The 14,228-nt window shown below is 45.7% G+C and overlaps 1 protein-coding gene across 1 annotated transcript in view; it reads right to left on the reverse strand.

Annotated features, from left to right (window-relative positions):
• Positions 1–3,997: 3,997 nt before the first annotated feature.
• Positions 3,998–14,228, reverse strand: part of tefa (TEF transcription factor, PAR bZIP family member a) — a 32,326-nt gene continuing 22,095 nt past the window's right edge. Inside the window, exons 3-4 of the mRNA XM_073033605.1 lie at positions 12,828–13,051; positions 3,998–8,924 (exon numbers count right to left, since the gene is read on the reverse strand). Coding sequence (XP_072889706.1) covers positions 8,709–8,924; positions 12,828–13,051 — 440 coding nt within the window. The 3' untranslated portion in view covers positions 3,998–8,708. The remainder of the gene's footprint in view (positions 8,925–12,827; positions 13,052–14,228) is intronic.

Raw genomic sequence — 14,228 nt, forward strand, 5'->3', positions numbered from 1 at the left:
CATCCGTGTGCCCCTCTAAATGTCCCCAACTCATCTGCCTCTGCCACCATAGGTTACAACGTGTTCCACACACCCACCACTCTCTATGTAAAAAACATACATCTGATGTCCCCTCTATACTTTCCCCCAATCACCTTCAAATTATGCCTCCCTCTCCTGTGTTATCCATTTCTGTCCTGGAAGAAAGACTCTGGCAGTCCACTTGATCCATGCCTCTTATCACCTTGTACACCTCCACCGAGTGAGAGGGGATCCTAACTTTACCTCCAATAGTATTCGCTTCAACTTGCACTGCCGTTACGTATATTTTTGTTTGTTTTTGTGGTGGAAGTTTTATTTATGTTAATATTTATGCTAATTTATGCTAGTCTATAATGTACTGCACTGCGGCTGCGGAAAACTCACTTTCATGCCGTTTATGCACAGTGCCTATAGCAATAATTTTAAACTTGAACTAACTTTTTATCTACCTGCACTGCATTTTCTCTGTAACCTTAACAGCACAATTTGCATTCCCTTTACCTTTCTAAAACTTGATGGACGAGGTACAGAATGAGGTACAGGATGGCACACCTACAAAAACATGTCACTATACCTCAGCACTTACTGCCTGCTTACATTTAGGGCAGCAATGAAGGTCCTCCATCTCTCTCTGTCCTTGACCGTCCAATGATGGCGTTCAGGGCTTCCTCCGTCATGTCAGCAGCCTCCTCTCGGTTTTCACTGTTGTCCTGGGTGGGGACTCGGGAATACTGTGGCACTCAGATATAGGATTCTTCACTGCTGTTTCAGTGACAGTTATGTTTGACCAGTCAGGGTCGTTGGCCCTGAGCTGAACCCCCGAACCTGGAGGACCGGTGGACCACTCTCAGTCTGGCCTCTACCCTTTGACCTGTTTGGCATGGGTGACCCTACCAAGAGCCAAAGCATGAAGCCCCGACTCCAACCAGCATAGCTCTCCGGGTTATTGAGGCACGCAAGCTGCCCAACATTGAGAAGGTCGTGGTCCTTTTGGAGGATATCTCAATAAGCCAATTCCAATTCAAGCTTCCACCAGCCTTTTGCAGCTGGATCCTGGACTTCCTGTCAGGTCACCAGAAGGTTGTAAGAGTGGGCTCCCTCACCTCCAACCCTCTGACTCTCAATACAGAAACCCCTCAGGGCTGCGTACTGAGTCCCCTCCTTTACTCCCTGTGTCCGCATGACTGTATCGCCACCCACAGCTCCAATCCGCTAATTAAATTTGCCGACGACGCTACATTGATTGGCCTTATCTCAAGCAATAACATGGTGGCCTACAGGGAAGAAGTCTGACACAGTGGTGTCAAGAAAACAACCTCTCCCCTAATGTTGCAAAAACAAAGGAGCTGGTTGTGGATTAGAGGAGGAATGGAGACAGGCTAACCCCTATTGACATCAATGGTGGAGAGGGTAAACAGCTTCAAGTTCCTTGGCATCCACATCACTGAGGACCTCACGTGGTCTGTACACACCAGCTGTGTGGTGAAAAAAGCACAACAGTGCCTCTTTCACCTCATACAGTTGAGGAGGTTTGGTATGGGCCCCCAAATCCTAAGAACTTTCTACAGGGTACAATTGAGAGCACCCTGACTGGCTGCATCACTGTCTGGTACGGGAACTGTACCTCCCTTAATCGCAGGACTCTGCAGAGAGTGGTGTGGATAGCCCAGCACATCTGTAGATGTAAACTTCCCATGATTCAGGACATTTACAAAGGACAGGTGTGTAAAAAGGGCCCGAAGGATCATTGGGGGCCCTAGTCATCCCAACGACAATCTATTTCAGCTGCCACCATCCGGGAAGCAGTACCACAGCATAAAAGCCAGGACCAACAGGCTCCGGGACAGCTTCTTCCACCAGGCCATCAGACTGATGAACTCACACTGATTTGAGTGTACTCTATATTACACTGACTGTTCTATTTATTATAAATGACTATGATTGCACGTGGCACACTTAGATGGAGATGTAACACAAACATTTTTACTCCTCATGTATGTGAAGGATGTAAGAAATAAAGTCAATTCAATTCAAATTAATTTCTTATCTAAGACCGCAGAACAGGGAATCATTAAACAAAAAGATTCTGCTCAAGGAACAATGCAATTATTTAAAAATAATCTTCGGCACATCTGAATTCCCCTCCTTTTAAAAATAGATGATGTATAAACAGAGGTCAGAACTGGAGTCAGTGGGAGTCCAGGAGTTGGGAGCGGCTATTTCAGAATTCTGGAGCACAACTAACTGCCCACAGTCGGGTCCACTGTTGAGGGAAGAAGGTTTTTCCATTGCCAGGGAGGAGGGAGCAGGACATTCAACACTTGAGGGAGAAGTAAGATATTACATTAGCCTTGGGAGTGGGGCGGTGAGGAGGACTGCAATGGGGCAGTGTTTCTTGAGGTAGGGCATCCAAGATCACCTGGGGCACTTGGACATCATCGGGGTCAGACCAGGAGGATCTGCATCAGCTGGGACTGGAATTGGTTTATTATTGTTACAGGGACCGAGATGCTTCTAGTGGTATGCCATCAAAGCAGATTGATCCCCATGTGATTTCATCACGGTAGTAAAAAGAGAAAGAGAATATGGCCACTTCATTAGGTACACCTGCACACTGGCTCATTAATGCAATTTCAGCCAGTCATGTGGCAGCAACTAAATGCATAAAAGCATGCCGACATGGTCAAGAGGTTCAGTTGTTCTTCAGACCAAACATCAGAATAGGGAAAAAAAACGTGACCTAAGTAACTTTGACTGTGGAGTGATTGTTGGTGCCAGACGGGGTGGTTTGAGGATCTCAGAAACTGCTGCGGCTTTTGCGCCCAACCATCTCTAGAGTTTACGGAGGATGGTGCGAGAGACAGAAGTACTTCCAGTGAGCGGCAGTTCTGTGGGCGAAAACGCCTTGCTCGTGAGGGAGGTCGGAGGAGAAGGGCCAGATAGTTCAAGCTGACAGGTGACAGTAACTCAGGTACCATGAGTTACAACCGTGGTGTGCAAAAGAGCATCTCTGAACTCACAAACATGTCGACCCAGCAGCAGCAGACCACACCAGGTTCTCCTCATGTATCTAATAAAGTGGCCACTGATTGCAGTGTAGCGGCTAAACAAAAAGTGTGGTGCAGGCAGCCAAATACAGTGCACAGGCTATGATGAGGTAGACTGATAGTTCATCTTTCAAGTAGGAGATCGTTTGTGTGCTGTTTCTCACCGATTCTATGGCATTTCTGTGCTCTACTGTGAATACCGGCAAGAGAATAAATCTCAGAGAAGTAAATGGTGACATATGTACTTTGATAATAAATTTACTTTGAACTTTATGTTCAGTGTAGTTCCCACATTTACAATGACTGTATTTTTAAACTTGACCTGAAAGGCAGCTATATAAATAGACTCATATAGATATAGCACAGAAAAAGGCCATTCAGCCTACCAGCTCCGTGCTGACCAGAGGGCACAGCCTCAGAACAGAAGGATGTCTCTATAGAACAGAGATGAGGAGAAATTTCTTTAACCAAAGGGTGGTGAATTTATGGAATTCATTGCCACAGATGGCTGTGAAGGCCAAGTCTTTGGGTATATTTAAAGTGGGGGCTAATAGACTCTTGATTAGTAAGCACATTAAAGGTTACCGGAGGGGGGGGGGAAGGCAGACGAAAGGGGTTGAGAAGGATAATAAATCAGGCATGATGAAATGGCAGAGCAGACTCAATGGCCTAATTTTGCTCCTATGTCTTGTGGTTTTATGGTCACCAGAAATTTGAAATAAAACAGAAAAGCACCCATCAAGTCAGGCAGCACCTGTGGGAAGAAATACAGTTAAGGTTTCAGATCCAGGATGCTTCTGATGAAACGTTGAATGCTCCTCCCTCCACTGATGTTGCCTGACCTACCGAGTGCTTCCAGTATTCATACCACAGCACTAATGTGTGTTATCTTACACTTTTACACACAAAAAGAGAACAAAACTACCGACTGAGGTTTTTAAAGCATTTATTGTTCTCTAAGGAACAAACAATCAAAAATAGACTTTATAAACTTTTGCACGTTAGCCACAGCTGGAATGTACAGTATATTGTATACAGATACTGTATTTAGAAATCACAGGGCTTAAAGTATGCACATTATGCACCAGAGGTTGCTTCAGAAATCTGATGGTTTTGCAAAGTATTGCTATTCCTCTCCCTAATGGGCCCCTACTTCATTAAAACCATCTCGGGTCAGTCAAGAATGACAAAGATCTTTCATTACCAACTAAAGGGCAATTTAACCCAAGGAAGAAGCTGTTCCCTCATGTTTTCCTGATCACATTTCCCAACGTAGAATGCTGCGTTGCTGGACGCCAGGACAGTCTCTTATCTGAATCTTCGTATTCTGGGATTCTCAGACCCCTACACATTACCCTATCCCCCAGAAAGCCCCTCACTGAGGCCCTATAGATTCCTTCTCTGTTACATTAAAATAGAGGGTGGGGGGAAGTAGGTGTAAATGGAGGCTAGAAGAACTCAGGTCAGACAGGTTTTATGGAGAGGAAGAAGCAGTCAACACTTTGGGCCGAGAAACTTCATCAGGGCTGGAAAGGAACTATCCTTAGTCCCCTGATGATGGTCATCCAGGATTTTGGATTGGAGAAGAGTTGAAGAAAATAAATTTTCACCCAGATGGTGGGTGTCTTATTGAAACAGAGATCCTTGCGACATCTAAAGAGAGACTGGATAAGGATACTATAACCTAGACGTGGAGAACTGCATTTGGAGGCATTGACATAATTGGCTGAGCAACTTCAACTGAGCTGTCAATATGCTTCTGATTTTAACCAACACACACAAAATGCTGGAGGAGCTCAGCAGGTCAGGCAGCACCTATGGAGGGGAATAAACAGTCAACGTTTCGGGCCAAGACCCTTCATCGGGACTTCGGGTCTCAACCTGAAACTCGACTGCTTATTCCCCTCCGTAGATGCTGCCTGACCTGCTGAGATCCTCCAGCATTTTGTGTGCACTGCTCAAGATTTCGAGCATCTTCAAAATTCCTCGTGTCAACACTTCTAACTTTAACCCTGGGCTGCGAGGGCCAGCTGTGGATCGGCTGAGTAGTTCGGGACCATGAGTCTAGCTCGGACACCCCGCCTTTACTGAAACCAGTTAAACTCACTTGTATCTGGTCGCTTTGGGGGACTGAGATCCAGGGAAACTGGATGGGAAGTTCCTGCATAATGTGGATATTTTAAACCCATTCCACTGCTCACTCCTGATCTCGGAAGGTTAAAAACCAACTTTCCTCAATCACGGAGTAAACAACAGACAACTGAAAAGGCAGAAAATGACAGTGATTCTACATAACAACATCCCTGATAAAAAAGCTATATAACCGATTCACGCAAAATCTAATTGCACAGCAGAAACAGTGCCAGAACACTGAGGCTTCATATACAAGATAGATATATTTTAGTAAATGCACATTGTTTCATACAAGCAAGCTGTTAAAAGTTACTGCGGAAAGACAGAATCCTGCAGCGGGGAGTGCAGAATTATGCAGCCACCAATTTAAAGATGTTGCATATGGCCACACAGCTTTTTAATTACCTGTGACAGCTATTGTTGGGACCTACAGCCATAGCAGCTCCCATTGTCAATTACACCGATCGCAGTCTCAACATTACAAACACAGCGACAATAAGACGCTTAATCTAGGAGAGGGGGGTCACCTACTCAGTGTTGACATTCCATGTGCTCACTCAGCCACTTTAGAGGAGCCCTGCTCCTGGTACGTGTGGAAACCCAGTGCTGAGTGCTTCTGGAGTACAGTGAATGATCTCGGTCAGTGGTTTGAAAGCTGATGGTCTCTGCTGCGTTATGAATTTTCCATGTCCAATTTCTTTTCACATACTGCAGATGAAAATTTAAGAGATTTAGCGCAAGAACTGTGCACGTCGCTACAGTTTCTGCCAGTATATAGAGGGATAATCCAGGGTATGATGCTGCATCCTTCTCACATCATCTCCCATTCCTTCCTCCCTCATGTACACCCCCAGGTATATTCATAATTCAGCCCAAGTGATTGCAAGTATCATGTGTCATCAGTCGTGGACAAACTACAGGTCAGTTCTACTACTTATTTTGAACTTTTCAGACATGGAGACATCAACTGCCCCCCTATCGAATCCAAATCCTCATTTATTTAAGAACCACTGTCAGAATTTCCCTTGTTTCTTTCACTCTGTTCCTGTTTGACAATTCGATCAATTTAAGCACTGGACTGGATTGGAAAGATCAGGGACAGGCCGAATCCAGGCAATGGGGTCCAGGCCCCAGCAGCTTAACCTGATGTTGGGACAATGATTTAAGCACTGGGCCAGGATGTCACGACTGGAGGCAAGGGACCGGTGATGAGGAGGAACTTCTTTAGCCACACAGTAATGGATCTGTGGAATTCATTGCCACAGGCAGCTGTGAAGGCCACATTACTGGGTATATTTAAGGCAGAGGTTGATAGATTCTTGATTAGTCAGGGCATGAAGGGATACGGGGAGAAGGCAGGAAGTTGGGATTCGGAGGGAAAATGGATCAGCCATGATGAAATGGCAGAGCAGGCTCATTAGGCCAAATGGCCTAATTCTGCTCAAACGAAAAAAAACTGCATGCCATTCCAACATTTTGTAAACGAGGTTCACCATAAACTTCTCTGGAAGTTACGTCTTATGTAGCAATAAACAATAATAACGGGCAGAATGTGTGATTGCGAAGCTACTCCATTGTCCTGACCCAGACAACTCATGGATTGTAGAGTCATTGGAATGTGCTCCCTTTACAAGCAGGCGCGAGAAAGAACATAAACACTGGTGCTGGGGGCATGAAAACAAAGCTTAAATCCAGCAAGCAAAATTAAAACAGACCTGTTTAGCGATGATTTCATAATACGTTGCACAATGCCAGGCCATTCTGTCAGCAATTACTTCTGCATGGAATTGCTCTCATCGAAAAAAAACAAAATGCTTTCGCTTTGCATTTATAATCACCAATCACCTGAAGAAGATCTAGGTAATTGAACACGAGCATACTGTGTTAATAAGCTTCAGTTAATAAGGGGAGCAAATAAAGACAATAAGGGAATGACTTCTAAATAAAGAATTAGCATGCGCTCCAGAAACCCCAGGAGGTAGGGGTTCAGTGTAGTGTCAGACTGAACATCACCTGAGAGCTTTGTACATAAGGGGTGTGAAGTCAGAAGTGTGGGAGGTCTTGTTAAATGATAAAATGCGAGGTGACATTTTGTTCCTTTTATGCCATTTCCACAGCATTTGTCTGCTTTTCACGAGCCACCTCCGGCTGGCAGATGCTGAGATAACAGATACATTTAAAAGTCACGTTCTAGTCTATGGTTCTTTGCGTCCAGTCCAAGATGTGGTGAAATATAAACACACTTGAACTACTGCAAGCCCCACCAACATTTACAGATGAACCATATTGGATCGTTTGGGAGAATGCGGGAAGTGCGGTGAATCAATTGGGCTTCCGACAGGCGGAAGGCCCCTCTTTTTGAGTAGGCTTTCGAGTGAGCACGTTTTCGTTTCGTCCGGGCTCGGTTCAATGCTCCCACACTGGAAGTTGCCCAGAGCACGCACTGGCTATCACAACTCAGTAAGAACATTTAATCCTCCCGCTCTGTTGTGGCTCTTGCTCTGTGCAAATCTAGCAACAACAAAGAGGACAGGGCCTAGTGCCCCAGACAGTAATGAAATGAATCTCACCTCACGGCCCTCCACCATCTTGTCAAAGCTCCAGAGGTCACAACTTATGAGAAGAAAGAACGGAAAATCTTCATTAAAACCTGTTGCTAGCTCAGGGGAGGTCATAATCTGCCCATTTTTAGGCTGGGACAATCATTTCCTACGGGCTTTCCACCACAGACATCTAGCAGATGTGAATTCATCCTGCACAGTAAGTTGGGTGAGGAGAGCGTTGTTGGTGTCCATCTACAGGCCATGCCACAGAGCAGATTAGTAGCACAGTTGCGCTTGCTTCAGGGGGAAAAAGGGTAGGCTATATATTGTAAGAGAATATGCAGACAAGGGGAGAAAATACAGGTTTCAAGTGAAAAGACAATGTACCGTCACATATCAGTCTCAGGGCTGGATAGGCAGAGCACTCAGGGAAGGCAAAGAACTAATAATGTATACGTTACTGAATGGTGAGGCAAGTGAGGTGAGCTGGGAATATTCCCGCACCTATCCATTATGTTCTTATTTTCCTTTGGGAAGGAAAAGTCCCTTTGCTTTTTTAAAAGTTCTGGGAAGTTAAAAGGTACTAATAGCAGGAACAAATCAACTTTAAGCCACCCAATACCATGAAGTGTAGTCCTGGACAAAGAAAGGCCCAGCCAGTAACAAAAATCAAACCAAACTCCATTATCTTCCCTTAAGCAGACAGGCCTCTGGTTTGTAACATGGCAAACCCATAGGACAGGAAGAGTTACAGTATTTTATTTACTATAAAGTTATATACGTATATATACTCCATGAATATATTTAAAAGCCATTCATCTTGTTTTATGAGGGTTGTGCTGGGGAACAGCTGAGAACAGGAAGTTGTGCTCTTTTCAAATAGCAGGTTATGAGAGTTCCTTTTCTGTGGGAATTTTTATATAAACGTTATCTCCCACCCCTGACCAAGACCGCTGAAGCTCCCTTACAAAGTTCCATATTTGGCTTTATACTTGGAGATGATGTTCTTGTAGTGCCCCACCTCCTTGCGTAGCTCGGCCACTTCCAGCCTCAGGGCCGAGTTCTCCCTCTCAAGGAAGGCCGCCCGTACCGTGATCTGGTTCTCCTTCAGTCTCCGGGCGTCCCGGGAGCGCTTGGCTGCCATATTGTTCTTCTTGCGTCTTGTCCAGTACCGGTCATCCTTAAAGCAACAATGATAAAGGACATTGAGGTGGTCACAAGGAAACTCTGTCCTGGGACATTTATGGGAGTTTGTTTAACTTTCTCCTTCCTTATTTATTTAATTATTGATTGATTGATTGAGATACAGCACGGAATAGGCCCTTCCGGTCGTGCCAGTCAGCAATCCCCTAGCCTAAATATTGGACAATTTGCAAAAACCAATTCGCCCACTAACCGTCTTTGGGACTGTGGGAGGGAACAGGAGCACCCAGAGGAAACCCACACAGTTACGAGTAGGACGTCCAAACTTCCTACAGGCAGCAGCAGGCTAGCTCATAAATAACCAGGGATTTTTCCCCAGGGCAGAAATGGCCAATACAAGGGGGCATAATTTTAAGGTGGTTGGAGGAAAGAATAGAAGGGATGTCAGAGGTAAGTTTTTGTTTTACACAGAGGTTGGTGAGTGTGTGGAATGCTTACCAGGGCTGGTGGTAGAGGCAGGTACATTAGGGGCATTTAAGAAACTCTTGGATAGGCATATGGATGATTGGAAAATGAAGGGCTGTGTAGGAAGGGTTAGACTGATTTTAGAACAGATTAAAAGGTTGACACAAAATTGTGGGCCTAGGGGCCTGTACTGTGCTCTAATATTCTACATCCTACGTTCTATGTTCTAAGTTAGTTAGTTGCTGTCTGAGGTTAGTAAAGAAACACAAAGGAATACACTAGCAGTCAATCTGCTGGCCGGGTCACAGGAGGGAGAGGGACAGTGGGGTTGTAGAGGCAGGGTACACAAGATACCAAATCAGGAACAAGAACCTGCTTGGAAACAGGACACCCCAAAGGTGGAGGGTTTAGAGGGTGAATTTGAAAGGTTACAATCTAAACATTGTTATCAATGGTGGAGAAAAAGAATTCAGTGAAGTGCAAGATCCTTTTTAGACACGACTGAGGTAAGAAACAAGACCATAAGACATAGGATCAGAACTAGTCCATTCAGCTCATCGAGTCTGCTCTGCTATTCCATCATGGCTGATTTATTAACTCTCTCAACCCCATTCTCCTGCATTCTCCCTGTAACCTTTGACATCCTAAATAACTAAGCATCTGTCGACTTCTGCTTTAAATATACTCAATGACTTGGCCTCCACAGTTGCCCATGGCAGTGAATTCCACAGACTCACCATCTTCTGGCTAAAGACATTTCTCCTCATCTCTGTTCTAAACAAATGTCTTTCTATTCTGAGGCTGTGCCCTCTGGTCCTCTAGTTAGCAGAGAGTTGGTAGGCTGAAGGGCCAAGACATCCACAATGTCATACCCGCTAATCTCTTAAAGACCAGCGAATGCTGCGAGTGTGGTGAGAGGGTGCAGAACATTGAACACGTTCTGCACAACTGCCCACTCTCACCTGATTTAGCTGACACTGACCTGCTCAACATCAACCAAACAACACCAGAGTGGGTGGCTGTCTGGTGTGGCTAGCTATGATGATGATCTCTAACTGCGCTACAGAATCATTTATCTTATCCCATACATTGTGTGTATTCAAATATAGCACCTTCAGCCCTGTATTCATCACTCTTTTCAATTTTGCCTCATGTTACACTTCAATTCATCCCAATAACTGTGATTTTACCCTATAACGGACAAGCTAGAGGCAGGAAACATGTTCCCAATGTTGCGGGAGTCCAGAACCAGAGGCCACAGTTCAAGAATAAGGGGTAGGCCATTTAGAACGGAGTTGAGGAAAAACTTTTTCACCCAGAGAGTTGTGGATCTGTGGAATGCTCTGCCTCAGAAGGCAGTGGAGGCCAATTCTCTGGATGCTTTCAAGAAAGAGTTAGATAGACCTCTTGAAGATAGCAGAGTCAAGGGATATGGGGAGAAGGCAGGAACGGGGTACTGATTGTGGATGATCAGCCATGATCACAGTGAATGGCGGTATTGGGTCGAAGGGCCGAATGGCCTACTGCTACACCTATTGTCTATAATCTGCCTGTCCTTTCTCACAGACTCACTGTACACTGCATCGACTTGTATACCAACTGCTCCATCCTCAGCCTGATCACTGCAGTCCCTACTCCCCTGCCAACTTAATTTAAACCCTCCCCGACAGCTCTGGCAAACCTGCCGCAAGGATACTGGTTTCCTCTCGGGTTCAGGTGTAACCTGACATTTTTGTACAGGTCATACCTTCCCGAGAAGTGATCCCAGTGATCCGGAAATCTGAAACCCTGCCCCCTACCCCACTTCCTCAGCCACTCATTCACCTGTACCATCATCCTATTCCTGACTTGACTAGCACGTGGCACTGAGATTACTACCTTGGAGGTCCTGTTCTTCAGCCTCTTCCCTATCTCCCCATACTCACTGTGCAAGACCGCTTCCCCCCTTTCTACCTATGTCATGGTGCCAAGGTGCACCACAGACTCTGGCAGCTCACCCTCCCTCTCGAGAATCTTCTGCAGCCGCTCTGAGGCATCCTGGACCTTAGCATCTGGGAAGCAACACACCATCCTGGCTTCTCTTTTGCGCCCCCAAAATCTCCTGTCTGTCCCCCTAACTGTCGAATGTCCTGTCACTACCACTCTGCCTGATTTTACCCTTCTCTGCTGAGCCTCAGAGCTGGCCACAGTGCCACTGGTAGGTCATTCCACACCCCTAGCAGTATCAAGAGGGGTGCACTTGTTATTGAAGGCAATAGCCACGGGGAAACCCTTCAGTGACTGCTGATTGATGCAGCTATAAAGAAGGCAAGACAGTGACTATACTTCATTAGGAGTTTGAAGAGATTTAGTATGTCAACAAATACGCTCAAAAACTTCTACAGATGTACTGTGGAGAGCATTCTGACACAGTCTGGTATGGGAGAGGGGGTCTACTTCACAGGACTGAAAGAAGCTGCAGAGGGTTGTAAATTTACTCGGCTCCATCTTGGGTACTAACCTACCAAGTACCCAGGACATCTTCAAGGAGCAGTTTTCAGAAAGGCAGCGTCCATTATTAAGGACCCCCATCACCCAGGGCATGCCCTTTTCTCACTGTTACCATCAGGTAGGAGGTACAGAAGCCTGAAGGCACACACTCAGCGATTTGGGAACAGCTTCTTCTCCTCTGCCATCCAATTCCTAAATGGACATTGAACCCATGAACACCACCTCACTTTTAAAAATATATATTATTTCTGTTTTTGCACGATTTTTAATCTATTCAATATACAAAGACTGTAATTGATTTACTTATTTATTTATTTGTATCTTTTGTCCACTTCTATATTATATATTGCATTGAAGAACAGCTGCTAAGTTAACAAATTTCACGACACAGGCTGGTGATAATAAACCCGGTTCTGATTCCTCTTACTTCTCCTGGTGGTCACCCATCTACTACCTGAAGCCTGAAGCCTGCACTCTGGGTGTGACCACCTCTGTAAAAGACTTGTCAATTAAGTTTTCAGCCTCCTGCTCCTTATCAAAAATTTCAGCCGGTCGTACACACTCGATCCTTTCCTTTACCCACCAACACCGCTTCTACAGCGACCACCCTCCCCCACCCCTCTGAGAGTCACACATTCCTTCAGTGCAATGTTTCTACAGGCTCTTGCTGTCCAGCCTCACCCAGTTAGCCTTTGGTGACCGAGATCCATTTGTAAACAAAAAGTTGAGAGTTCACCTGATCCTCAGTGTGAAGAGCTACCTAGTTATTCGAGAGTAACATACTGAGAGAGACAGGGACAGAGCAGTCATGTCTCTGCTAACCCACGTCGTACGTACTTCCCCACAGAAAAAGCACACTGCTCTGTTTGGTTTATTACCACTTCGAGTGCTTTAACCTCAGGAAATCCGCACACTACGTGTGAAATACAACCAGCTCCGAGCCTACAGTGTTGCAAAGCCACAGCAGAGGACGTTGCACAGATACCTTTTGCTCAGGTGGGACGTAGATCTTCTTCGCTTTTTTAATCATAGGCTGTGGCTTGAGTTCGTCTTCAGAAAACTTGTGCTTGCGGGGATCGAACAACTCTCCCCCGGGGACACTAGACAGGACCAAGTCGGTAGGGTCTGGCTCAAAGTTCACCAACACATCGATCGCCTCTGGGTCGACTGGGCTTGGAGATGTACGCTCAGACTGGTTTCCATCAGAATCTAGAACGTAGCGTAGGACTGGATTATATAAAATCTCCCTTTCAAATCTTTACAAGTTAATACAAAAGGAATGATTACAATCAAAATGGACTGGTCTTACTCCAGAATACTTGTACAGCGAACATTCCTAATGAATAACTAATCATAACACAATGCGTTTTCATGTACTTCACAAGATCTAACTGACCGAACTGTTATTCCTCAGTTATTTGTCATTCCTCTCTGCAGCCTGTGGTGCAACAGGTGGCAACCTGGCCATTTCTTTAACATTTGTGTTTCTCATGAGGCCGAGCTGCTAGCTCGATGCTCAACCCTGCAGGGATGGAACGCGTACAAGGAGCCGGCTGGATTCAAACCCGGGACCATTCACCTCGAAGTCCAGTGTGGATGCCACTACACCAACCGGCCGGCTTAATACTCAATTATGGTATCCCTGGATTTTGGAACAGTTTTGTTGGTTTGCAACTTTCTCAAGTGAAAACATTCTCTATCTAAATTAGAAACCAGGGCGTGAAAGTAACCCTCAGTATGGAAAGGAAAGAGACAATGTAAGATCTAACTGACGTTGGGAACAGGAAGGTGATGAGGGAGAACATAAAGAAAGGGACAGTAATGCAGTTACTGGCGCCAGAGATCTGGGTTCAATCCTGACCTCGGGTGCTGTCTGTAAGGAGTCTGCACATTTTCTGCTCTGGTTTTCTCCCACATCCCAAAGACCTGCGAGTAGCTTTAGTATGTGGGTGAGAGGAGGAACCTGGAAGGAGTTGGCAAGAAAGAGGGAAGAATAAAATATGGAATGAATGTAGGATGAGAGGTCGATGGTTAGCCTGTAGGGCCTGTTTCATGATCTACCTCTATGATTTGGCCTCCACAGCTGCTAGTGCCAACGAATTCCACAGAAATTCAATCAAAAGAGGCCCACCAGCCTGACCTCTTTGCCACCGCAGAGCAATGCCAAGTACGAGCAAGGTATTCTGCAGAGTGCCCTTTAGGTCCCCAGGGGGAAATGCACCCCGATGATCTGGCATCTGATTATTCAGAAACCCTGGCGTCCGCTCGCCCATTCAGAACATGAGCCAGTGCTCCAGAGAGTGAGCGGGGAGTGTGGCCACAGCAGGGGGCCCGGAAAACCTGGGCTCAGGAATATGGCTGGATCTGTTGTGCATCCCCCACTCCC

Source organism: Hemitrygon akajei, chromosome 31 (genome assembly GCF_048418815.1).
Source record: "Hemitrygon akajei chromosome 31, sHemAka1.3, whole genome shotgun sequence".
NCBI classification, from domain to species: Eukaryota; Metazoa; Chordata; class Chondrichthyes; order Myliobatiformes; family Dasyatidae; genus Hemitrygon; species Hemitrygon akajei.